Below are 13,044 nucleotides of genomic sequence, written 5' to 3'. Positions count from 1 at the left end.
ATTATACATAGTGAAGTTTTTTTTTTTATTGCAAACTTGCACACTGTGCACCACCATTGTTGTGCTGATGTCATGTTGTAGTTTGTGGTGAGGTCGGGGTACTTCTATCTGGCCACACTTTGCAACAAGGACCTCTGACTTGAACAAGCGTTCCAATGCATTTTATCGAGTTGAACGTCATAAACTTCCCATCTCCGAGCACTCTGGAATGCAGCGTACGTCCCCAGTTCCAGCTGAAGAAAAACAGCCCCAAAGCATAATGCTGCCACCACCATGCTTCACTGTAGGTATGGTGTTGTTTTGGTGAAGAGCAGTATTGTGTTTGTGCCAAATATACCTTTTGGAATTATGGCCAAAAAAATTCAACCTTGGTTTCATGCGACCATAACACATTTTCCCACATGTTTGGGAGATTGAAAACGTGTTTTTAAAAATTTTTTGCTGGGATTGGGTACTTTTCGTCACAAAATAAGTCTTGCTACCCTACCCAACAGCCCAGACATGTGAGATTGTTGCATCTCCTTCAGTGTTGCTGCCAGCCTCTTCACAGCCTCCCTGACCAGTTTTCTTCTGCTCTTTTTATCAGTTTTGGAGGGATGTCCAGTTCTCGGTAATGTCACTGTTGTGCCATATTTTCTCCACTTGATGACTGTCTTCACTGTGTTCCATGGTATACTTAATACCTTGAAAATTCTTTTGTACCCTTCTCCTGCCTGATACCTTTGAACAGTGAGATCCCGCTGATGCTTTGGAAGCTCTCTGCGGACCATGGCTTGTACTGCAAGATGTGACTATGAAAATGTCAGGAAAAGCCAACAAGAACAACTTTATTTGGGGTTAATCAAACGCACTTAAAATGGTGACAGGTATGCACTGACTACCATTTAACATGAGTTTAAATGTGATTGGTTAATTCTGAACACAGCCATATCTGCAGTTATAAAAGAGTGTGCACACTTGAGCAACAACATTATTTCAGTTGTTTAATTTTACTTTCTCTCCCTAAAAGATTTCAGTTTGTTTTTCAATTGAATTGTAGAGGTTATAGGTTACACTGATGGCGGAAAAAGTTTTGAAATTATTTATCTTGATCTAATTTTTTTTTTTTACATCACAAAAACCTAGCATTTTAACAAGGATGTGTAGATTTTATTAGATCCACTGTATGTACTCTACAAACAATTAATAACTGTTTTTTTAACAGGTGAATAACAGCCCTCTCCACAAAAGTGAGCTGACACATGACAGCAGTAATAAATGATGAATGAATTCCACTTCAGGTGCTTGAGTTTTAGGGTCTTTGTCTTATTTGTATTGACTCACTGTTACACTCATGACTTGAGTAGACCCATTATAAAAAGTGGAAAACACTAGATATTAAAAAGGTTGTTAAAGCATTTTTAATCTGCGGCCATCATGAGTTTTGGCTGAAGCGCGTGCAACTCAGTATCTGAAATAAGTATTAAAAAAGGAGAGACAGTGAATGTTTTTTATTACTTATTAGTAACAACAACAACAACAACAACAACGATGAAGCAGTAGAGATAGTATCTGCAGATTTTAGACAATTTAAGATCAATATGAATGCAATATAAGATCTACTTCATGCATACATTGGCAAACAATCTGCCACTAAGAAGTAATGTAAACACAGTCAAAAACAGGCAGTGAAGATCATATCTAAAATCTTGTATTTCACTGAAGACATTTTAAGGTGTGAAATTCAGATTATTGGATTTTAGACTTTTTGTCTCAAATCTAAAAGGCCCAAAACAAACCTTGACCAAGGTTTTTCTTGATCCATATTAGAAGAATGTATTTGCAAATACTTTTTCTGGTTCACAGTTGACATCAGTGTCAGATACCTCAAATGAAAAAAATATTAGATCTTGCCCTGCATCAAAAAGAAGACTCAGCATGGGTATTATTCTGGTATGTAGGTCTGTTTTGTGTTACCTCTGGACACACAGTTATCTGTGCCATCTCTGTTCTAACACACTCCTCTCTATTAAGAACATGTGACTTTTTCTAACAGTTACTGACCACTTTCAGAGGAGGGCCTGTGTCAGTGCCTTATGCACAATGAGATAAGTAGTATCACCACACAGTAGTCTCTGGGCAGTGAGTGTGTTAGCAGGGACAATTACTGTTATGTGCTTATTATATATGTGAAGAAGACTTACAGGATTTGTGGCCCCACCCTCGTAAGGTGATCCTCCCTGAGGAGTAGTAGAGGAACCCCAGGGCCAGCATGGAGCACAGAACCAGCAGGAGGTTGCGACTGGGTTTCATTCTCATCTCCAGCTATCATACATGGCACACCCAACACTGGAGCCTAAAGAAATACATTAATAACCTGGTTACGTCAACATATCCATGCAGCATGTCAACCCTTAATAAACAGAGGCTCAGGGACTGTTCATCCACACTGATCAACAACAATATTCTGTAAACAGTGATACCAAACACACACTGTGTTCCAGCTGTGTCACAGCCCCAAATGAACACTGATCACCTGTAGGATGTATTCAGTGCAGAGGACAACATTAAGTCAACATGTTTCGTAACTATTATCCAAAGCTTATACTGTAGAAAAGCCATAAAAGGATATTTCACATTTTTTTGTACAAAAGTAGACTTGTTAAAAGAAATTTCAAGAGAAATTGCTATGTAGACCAACTCTGTGCTCTGCCCTCATGGCTGCACTAACAGTGCTTTAACTGCTCAGCACTGTAGGAGTGCTGAGCCACAACTGTTCTTACGTCCATCATTAATAGTATTTAACAGTTATTAATATCATTACTTTTTAAAGAAAAGACAAACTGGTTTGTGGTTTTTTTTCTCCTCTAGGACACTAAACTAACAAGACATTTGAGAATGTCATCTTGGGCTTCGGGACATATGTGATGACATTTTATGGAACAAATAACAACTTAAGTAATCAGGAAAAAAATCATTGGGTGAACAGTAGTAGAAATGGATTAGCGCAAATTCAACAATACATACAGTCTGTTCATCACATCTGACAGAAATATAACAAGTTAGATACAAACTGGGTCATTCCACATCAATTCAACAAGTGCCTCCTGCTCGACCATCTTAGATTTGCTTGAAATTTTTACCATATAAAGTTCAACACTAAAAAACACCTCAACCAAAATTTCAGATTGATATATCAAATACATTTGAAGAAAAAAATTCATGAACAGGGTACCCCTCTTGCCGTTTTTGGTGCATTTCGCGATCATCTTAAAATGCAGCAAAGTTTAAAGTGCAATATCTCAGTAAGTTTTCTAGCTAAATGCATGAATTTTTTAGTAAAGGAAGACTACCACATATAGATTGCATATGTCTATTCTCAATAACATTGTCTTTATTGGGACTGTGGTATGACCTTGTGAAATCTGGAAAATAAACTTGAAACTTTTACTAACCCTATATTTATTGACCAATTAAACACAAACCAAATATGATATATTGCAAATAATTACACATCCTTTTACATAAGTATATAGAGTAATCAGATCAGCATTAATTAATGGGTATGATCCTTTTTTGTTGTTGTTTTTGTCATAATAAAATCGCAAAATAACATTTTTTATTAATTTTCACTTTCAAATACCACAGGTATGACAAGAAGTACCAACCAAAAGAACTTATTTTCTGAAAGACCATCACATATGCTTACAAAAAGTGTAAAATTTCATGATGGTTCTAGGATTCTAACCTACAAAAAAATATTTTTGAAATATCAACACATTATGGAACCAAAATTCCAAGAAAACCAAACTCATTCTGTAGATACATGTATTGGTGACATCATCAGCTCACTGGTAATTGATGAAGAATAAGTGGTTTACAATACATGAGATATGCAAAATAAGAATCATATTTGTTGTGGTTTGAAAAAAAACTGGCATGAAACACAATCGCGAAATTCCATAATGTGTTGATATTTCAAAAATATTTTTGTGTAGGTTAGAATCCTAGAACCATCATGAAATTTTACATTTTGTAAGCATATGTGAAGGTCTTTCAGAAAATAAGTTCTTTTGGTTGGTACTCCTTGTCATACCTGTGGTATTTGAAAGTGAAAATTAATAAAAAATGTTATTTTGCGATTTTATTATGACAAAAACAACAACAAAAAAGGATCATACCCATTAATAAATGCTGATCTGATTACTCTATATACTTATGTAAAAGGATGTGTAATTATTTGCAATATATCATATTTGGTTTGTGTTTAATTGGTCAATAAATATAGGGGTTCGTAAAAGTTTCAAGTTTATTTTCCAGATTTCACAAGGTCATACCACAGTCCCAATAAAGACAATGTTATTGAGAATAGACATATGCAATCTATATGTGGTAGTCTTCCTTTACTGAAAATTTCATACATTTAGCTAGAAAACTTACTGAGATATTGCACTTTAAACTTTGCTGCATTTTAAGACGATTGCGAAATGCACCAAAAACAGCAAGGGGGGGGGGTACCTTCAAGAATTTTTTTCTTTGGCTACATTTGATATATCGGTCTGAAATTTTGGCTGGGCTAGTTTTCATGGTTGAACTTCACATGGTAAAAATTTGAAGCAAATCCAAGATGGTCCAGCAGGAATTTTTTTCTAAACCCGTTGAATTGAGGTGGAATGACCCAAGTATTAACTATTCTAGCACTGTCCATTGTTCGTTTCAAGTGGTGTGTGTCATACATCCCTTTCTCTACTGCTTCTACAGTGGGTCTGTTGACATCAAGCACACATACTTAGATTATATTCTCAGTTTCATTATCTAATCGCACACATATCAATTGTGGGTATATCATTTTCCAGTGTGGGTCTGAAGCGCTGACAAATGAAGACATGAAAACCTGAGGATTAGCACAGATGAGGGACATAGATGGAATTTTGGGAGTCCTCCCATACAAAACTACAAATTTTCAATAAAACACAAACATAAATTTGGATTGCTATTATGTCATTATTTGTGGGGAAAAAATGGAAAGGTTAGAGCAGATTAACAATTACCACCCAAGAAGCTTAACAACCAAACATCCAAAGAACGTTCTCTGGGGATCTACTAGAACCATTAGACCTGTCCAGTCATTTAGTTTATTTCAATGCTCACCACAGTGCTCTTATAATAATGGGTTGGATGGTGTGCCAAAGTCTTATAATGACAGGGAAAACTCTGAATAAACTATTATTATTGTCCTGCTTTTACATCCATGTATAGCCACACTCATTTAATATCTATTGTGAAGACACTCAAGTCTCACAGTCTTCACTAACAGACTGTTGTAATAGAGAAGGAAGGGTGTTGAACAATGAGCAGAATAGAGCTTTTATACAATATTGACACAAGAAGATGGCCTGTTAGATATAGATGTCATGTCTGTATCCTGTTACACAACTGTATAAGATTTTTTTCATATTCATTGCATGAATTGCTGTATTATGGAGAAAAAAAGTGTTTTGTGAATCGCGTTGACACTGAATATTTAGCCACCAAATTCCTAGATGTTCATCCTTGAACTTAAGTGAACATTAGTGCCATATCCAGAGAAATTCCCTCAGTGTTCCCGAGTTGCTTGCATTGTGTAACCTAACACCAGTCTTTACCTTGTTTAGTTCAGATAATACTCATTTGAACTTGGTGACCCATTGGACAATTTCTACATAAACTGACTGTTCCATGTATTCAGATTTATTCTTAAATGAAAGCCTGGCCATTTTCTTTAATATATATGAAAGCAAATATCTAACTCTGGTAATGTTCCACTTTGTGACAGTTCAGTCTTACTTGTAATAGTAGTGCTGAATTTACTTATTTTTACATTCTATCCCTGTGAACCAGTGGGGAGTGTCACACAAGTGTGTTTACACCATGACAAAACAAAGACCAACTGGCTTCCCAACAGTGTTTGAAGGCAACACAAAGGGAAAAAAATCAGCCATCTTAAGTAAATGAGTGTTTGTGTTCTAAACCCCATTGTAGACTCAACTTCCTCTAAAACCAGCTGAGAGAAGTCATAATTTCCTATGACACGATTAGACCACAGCTGCAGTGAGTGGCTATGAGAACGACCCAGACAAACATTTATAGAGAACTGTATGTGAAATGATAGTGTTAAAACAATCACTGTGCAAATGCTTTAATGTATTACAAACTAAAGAGAACCACCTTATTTAACGTAAAGCAGGGTATGACTTTCATCACAAATTTTTTTCAAATTTGTAAAACCCTAGTGATAGCCTAATTATCACTAATCCATTAGTCTTTCCGTGCTTACACACCTGTATCACTTCCCTCATGGTGAACAACTTCAAAGATGACTCCATCATAACAGAGTCCACTTGTTTACATAACAAACCGAAATGCCACTCAGACATATTTGGAAATTTTGTCACAAAGTGCATTGTAGGAATGGGAATTCCACGGAGCAGCAAATTTGCTGTCTCTTTGTGAGTGCTGAACCCAAACGTCACGTTTACCTCCATCCACTGACTATACTCATTCTTTAAAACAACCCTGGTGGACTGTATAGTTTTACGTTGTAGCAATCTGGCTCATTTTCTTGCTGAAGCTGTGAGAAACCGCATTAACTTGGTCGATGCACTGGGATTCCCATTCTCGCAATGTACTTTGCGACAAAATTTCAGAAGAGGCCAGAGTGACGTTTTGGTTTGTTATGTAAACAAACGGACTGTGTTTATGAGGGAGTCATCTTCAAAGTTGTTCCCTGTGAGGCAAGAGATTCAGGAGCATAAGCACTGAAAGACTAAACTGAAAAAAAAATTGTGATTAAAGTCATATGCTGCTTTAACATTTGTGATACCCCTCAGTGTACAAACAGGGCATAAAGTCATGGGGTCAATCTGCAACTGGCTCCAGAGGTCAGGGCAGGTTACTGAATATCAGTTTCTCACATTTCAGCCTTAAACTTAAAAATAAATCTAGACCTTTACAAACTCCATGCCTGTCTAAATACTTCAATGTGTGTTTGAAGCCAGCTTGGTTTGATTCTACCCTTTGAAATTATGCAACCAGTTTACACTCTGCATTCACTATGACTTACAATATTAATAAAATCCCACTGATATGAAGACTGACGGGTAACTTTAAGAGGACAGTAACATTATGCAGTTTAGATTTAGCTGTTTTATTCATTTTTATGCTAAGCTAATGTTGTTATTTAATAGACTTACTGTCCACTAGTTTGTTATTTTCATTTACAGGGAACTTAATAAGAGAAACTGCTCTGTTTCTGGACCTGTGTCCTTAAAAAGTAGTTAGTGAACGTTGGATTAGAAAAATAAAATGACTTAAGACTTTTTTTTAATTAAGTTTAGCAGTGCTGTTACATTATTCTGGTGTGTAGATTAGCTGTTATATTAATTTTTAGACTTAGATAGTGGTATTATCTAATGTATTTTCTGTCCACTGGTTTATTATTTTATTTACAGGGAACTTAAAAAGAGAAGTTCTGTTCTGTATTCAACGGTCCTGAAAAAGCAGTGAGTGAAGATTGGATTAGAAAAATAAAATGACTTAAGACTTTTTTTTTTTGTTATTAAGTTTAGCAGTGCTGTTACATTATTCTGGTGTGTAGATTAGCTGTTATATTAATTTTAAGACTTAGATAGTGGTATTATTTAATGCATTTTCTGTCCACTGGTTTATTATTGTTATTTACAGGGAACTTAAAAAGAGAAGTTCTGTTCTGTAGTCAACTGTCCTGAAAAAGCAGTGAGTGAAGATTGGATTAGAAAAATAAAATTACTTAAGACTATTTTAGCAAGTTAAGCTGTGACAGTACTGAAGCTAGCGGCTAGCTTATTAACTAGTATGTTTTATTTGCAATGATAGCATATTAGCTACCGCTGTTACCTCAATAACCGAAGCTGTGTCTCAGTCTAGCTGTAATGAAAAATGGAAAATACGCTGTCCTTCAAACACGAAGACAGAAAGCGTACTACTAAAAAAAAAAAAAAAAACCTGACTGAATTGAATGTAACAGGCAGCTAATAAGCATAACTAGCCTGTTAGGCTAGCGAGCAAACCACTGACAGAGACTCTTACCGGACGGATACCGTTAATTTTCAAGTTGACCTTAAATCCGTCGCTGCTTCCTGCCGCCGCGTTGTCCGTCCAGCCGCCGATATGCATTGGTCAGCATAAACGGTACAATAGTCATAAGTAACGCTAGCTGTGCATTTTGTGTCCACACTTGAGGGGCAGACTCGGTGACCCCCTCCTCTCCTCTCCTCTTCGTACGGGCAGACTGAGGCAGGAGATCCGATACGTCCGTCCACCTCTGATCGGAGGAAACGTCACAGCAGACCCCGGAGGAACCAGGACAACCCACGACCATCAGCAGACACGGACACTCCCCCTTAAAGACCACATTTGAGTGTCTTTTAATAATAGTGCCAGTTTTTGGAACCTGCATCTGCATTCCACTGAGGTTTTTTTTTTTTTTTTTTTTTGCTGAGACAGAAGAACAGAGGAGCAGTGTTATGTCCTGTAATTCCAGTCTGTCAGGAGGAGAAACATGAGAGACTTAACATAGACACATTACATATGCTGCTTTATCTGACATGGAACATACTGAGTCAGTAATAGAACTAGGAAAGCACCTGAGGAGCGCAGACCTCCGCCAAGGCAGATCAGAGTCCCGTCCGCCCCCCCACCCCACCACCAAAATTTTATCATTTGTTCCTTGTGCCGGTATCAACATTTCCTGAAAATTTCATCACCCCCCCCCCCCACCCACCACCACCACCAAACTTTTATAATTTGTTCCTTGTGCCGGTATCAACATTTCCTGAAAATTTAATCACCCCCACCCACCCACCACCACCACCACCAAACTTTTATAATTTGTTCCTTGTGCCGGTATCAACATTTCCTGAAAATTTCATCAACCCCCCCCCATCACCACCAAAATTTTATAATTTGTTCATTGTGCTGGTATCATTTCCTGAAAATTTCATCACCCCCCCACACACCCCAGCATACACACACACACACACACATACACACACACACACACACACACATACACACACAACAAAATTTTAGAATTTGTTCCTTATGCCGGTATCAAAATTTCCTGAAAATTTCCTCAACCCCCCCATTACCACCAAAATTTTACCAATTGTTCCTTTTACTGGTAACAACATTTCCTGAACCCCCCCCCACACACACACACACACCAAAATTTTATCATTTGTTCCTCGCGCCGGTATCAACATTTCCTGAAAATTTCATCAACCCCCTCACCACCACCACCACCAAAATGTTAAAATTTGTTCCTTGTGCCAGTAGCAACATTTCCTGAAAATTTCATCCAAATCCGTCCATAACTTTTTGAGTTATCTTGCTAACAGACAAACAAACAGACAGACAAACTCTGATGAAAACATAACCTCTGCTGTTCCTTGGCAGAGGTAATTATAAATGACTATAAATCCACTGATCACTTACACCTGATCCTATAAACAGGGGTGTCAAAGTCATTTTAGTTCAGGGGACATACGGCCCAATAGGAAAATAATGACATAATAACCTATAAACAATGTCCACTCCAATGCTTTCTCTATGCTATAGAGTGAAAAAAATATTTACATCTAAAAATTCCTTTTAAAATGTGAATAATATGAAGAACCTGAAATTTCTTAAGAAAACTAAGAGCCTTTTTTAAACAATATTATGCCTCTCTTTATCATTTACACATGTACACTACAACGTAGAGATCACAGTGGATCTGCAAAATTACAAAATATTTCAAAATAGGACCAGTATTGACAAAACCTCAATTCTCTGTATGTCCTGTGCATCAAGCTAATTGACAACAAGTGGTACCAGGCACAACAAACCCCGTCCCTTGCACATATTTCACCCATTATAAGTAAATGGGAAGATTAAAAAAAAAAAAAAAATAACTTTGATCTACTGTTCCCAAAATGTAATGAGATCCGTCCTGGATCACTGGCAATATGTAAACCAAATTTGGTATGAATTCACCCAATAGTTTTGCTGCTACAGACATGTGAAATTATAAGTAAATGGGGGGAAAATAAAAATAAAGATTTTAAAAATTCATTAAAAAATTGTAACTTTGACCTACTTTTCTCAAAATGTAATGAGATCTATTCTGGGTCACTGGCAATCTATAAAGCAAATTTTGTATGAATTCAACTGATAGTTTTGCTGCTAGAGTGTTAAACACACAACCCGATCTTATTAGATTTCAGATTCTAGCTGCTCAGCAGTCCTGGGTTTTATTTGTTGCATATTTTTGTTTCATGATGTGCCAAGTGTTTTCAGTTGGCCAAAGGTCTGGGCCAGTTCCTGATCCAGACTTTTCTACTACAAAGCCATGTTATTATAACAGATGAACTGTGTGGTTTTGTAATATTTTGAAATGAACGCATTTCCCAGGAAAAAAAGGTTGTCTGGATGGGAACACACTGCCCTGAAACCTGTATCTACCTTTGAGCATTAATGTTGCATCTCCAGATATGTAAGTTGCCTATTCCATAGTCACTAATGAACCCCCATACCATCAGAGATACAGGATATTGGACTGATAGCTGATAACAAGCCCTTATCTCTTGAGTCTGGAGGATGCTGCGTCCGTGGTTTACAAAGAGTTTCACATTTCGACTCATCTGACCACAGAACATATCCATTTTGTCTCCATCCATTTTAAATTAACTTTGGCCCAAAGTTGACAATGGCGTTTGTGGATCATGTTCACATATGGTTTCTTCTTTGCATGAGCTTTTACCTACATTTGTGGATGGCACTGAAAACTGTGTCCACAGACAATACTTTTTGGAGGTGTTCCTGAGCCTATGCAGTGATTTCCATTACAGAACCAGACCTACTTTTAATGCAGACCCACCTGAAGGCCTTAAGATCACATGTATCCACTACAGAATTTTTTTGGCCTTGTCCTTGTGAACGCACATTCTGACAGATTCTATTCTGAATTCTGAATAATGGATCCACTGTATGCACTTTGAGTATGCGTTCATAGAAAAAGCGCTATATAAATGTAATCCATTATTATTATTATTATTATTATTATTATTATTATTATTATTATTATTATTATTATTATTATTATCCATTTATTCTTTAATATCATGTACTGCAGGTGATGACTAACTTTTCAAAGTCTTTGCAATTTTAGACTCAGATCATTGAACCTCTGTCCATCCTTAATTCTGTGACTCTATCTCTCTAAGATGCTCTCATACTTAATCATAATACTGACTTTATACTAGTTAACTTAAGTGGTTGCAAATATTCCTCCATCGGTTTCTTTTTGTGGACCATTTGCTTTTCCAGCTATTTATTACATCCATTTCAGCTTTTTTAGATTTGTGCTGCTGTCATCAAACTGTAAATTAACATTTTACTTCTTGAAATTGTACATTTTCTTAATTTAAGCATTTGGTGTCTCTTGTGTTATATGTTTTATTGTGAATAAAATATGGGTTTACAAGATTTGAAAATCATAATGTTAAATTTTTTTAAGTGGCTATTGACACAGTACTGTGGTACTGTGAGTCAATCAATGCCCTCATTACATCGTGTGTAGACTGGTAACTTGTCACATCCCGAAAAGCCTGAATCTCACTGACTGCACAGAACAAAGAACACCATAAAAAAACATACAGAGTATTTAGAACAATAAGTCCTATTCCATACTATATACTGTCACTAATTTGTCGTTTCTTCCATCAGTTGCCACAGCACTGTGGTAGCAAAATGCACAAAAGAATGCGCTGAAGTATACAGCATATATCACCATAACACTGTGGCAACAAGTAGCTAAAGAGTTCATGGAATAGTATCCATGATTGGCTCTAGGACAAATACTAACATTTGATTGGCTCTGTGGCAACAGACAAACCAATATTTCGTGCCACAGTACTGTGGCAGTAACCATTGCATTAATTTTTATTTACATTTTACACAGTGTCCCAGTTTAGATGGACTTTATATAGGGAGACTGCTTGTCAAAATAATTCTTTACTGTTCACAGACTTACAAATCTGCCTGTTTTTGGGTCCTTTATAAAAGTCTGCAGTGTTTTATTAGTCTTACTGCCTGCATTAATGACTCTGCTTTCACAGATTTTCAGCAGTGGTTTGACTGCAGGTAGTGTAGCCCGTGCTGGGATAGGTTTTTTAGACATTTGATGAATAGTTGCTTGGCTTGTGAGCAGATCCATTTGTCTGTTTTTGTCTCTTTGATTAACACTGTGTCCGTTTGTGCTAAATGTTGCTTCACTCATTGTGCCTCCTTGCCAGTAAAGCCAGAGTTGACATTTTCATCACTTTTCTTTCCAACTCTTTTGGTGAATTTGAGTGTCACTAGAGCTGTTTTTGCCACCCAGACTGTACTGTTGCAAGAGGACACTGACAATTACAGAGGGTGTTTTTATTTCTTCCTCATTAAATCAGACTGGGTGTGTGGGTGATTGCATAAAAAAACACCTCATTCAATTGGATGAGATGTGCTTGTGTTGAAATTCAACAGACACTGGAATGAATGCTGCCAGCCATGTAAAGACACCTATTTCAAAGGTATATGGATGGTGTCTTTTTGAACATTTTCTTTTAGAAATACTAAATTCTCATTACTTTTCAACACCTTATTTTACATACAGAGCTGGTTTCAACCAACTCTATATGAAAGTGTCATGAAATAACTTGTGTTATGATTTGGCATACATAAATAAAATTTGATTTGATTTATATCACAATTTCAAGGCATCTTTTGTTTGAGATTTCTCACATTTTTGAGCTATTAAAGTCTACATTTTGAGAAAGCTAGTGACACTAATAATTATAATAAGATACTACTAAGATACAATGAACTTGACTTACAGGGGCTTTTTCAATAATAGTGGCAGAAATAGGTTTGATGCATTTGTCAATATATCCTTAACTGAACTTGTAACCCATAAATCTCGCTTTATGTGGAATGAATACAGTCAGTGTACAATAAAGAATCAAAGGA

The 13,044-nt window shown here is 36.6% G+C and overlaps 1 protein-coding gene across 1 annotated transcript in view; it reads right to left on the bottom strand.

The window, feature by feature from the left end:
* Positions 1 to 8,319, bottom strand: part of st3gal3a (ST3 beta-galactoside alpha-2,3-sialyltransferase 3a) — a 46,387-nt gene extending 38,068 nt beyond the window's left edge. Inside the window, exons 1-2 of the mRNA XM_030132462.1 lie at positions 8,086 to 8,319; positions 2,184 to 2,335 (exon numbers count right to left, since the gene is read on the bottom strand). Coding sequence (XP_029988322.1) covers positions 2,184 to 2,298 — 115 coding nt within the window. The 5' untranslated portion in view covers positions 2,299 to 2,335; positions 8,086 to 8,319. The remainder of the gene's footprint in view (positions 1 to 2,183; positions 2,336 to 8,085) is intronic.
* Positions 8,320 to 13,044: the final 4,725 nt, after the last annotated feature.

Source organism: Sphaeramia orbicularis, chromosome 4 (assembly GCF_902148855.1).
Source record: "Sphaeramia orbicularis chromosome 4, fSphaOr1.1, whole genome shotgun sequence".
Lineage (NCBI taxonomy): Eukaryota > Metazoa > Chordata > Actinopteri > Kurtiformes > Apogonidae > Sphaeramia > Sphaeramia orbicularis.
Note: the sequence above shows the minus strand (reverse complement) of the source record. Positions and strands in the feature narration are given on the sequence as shown.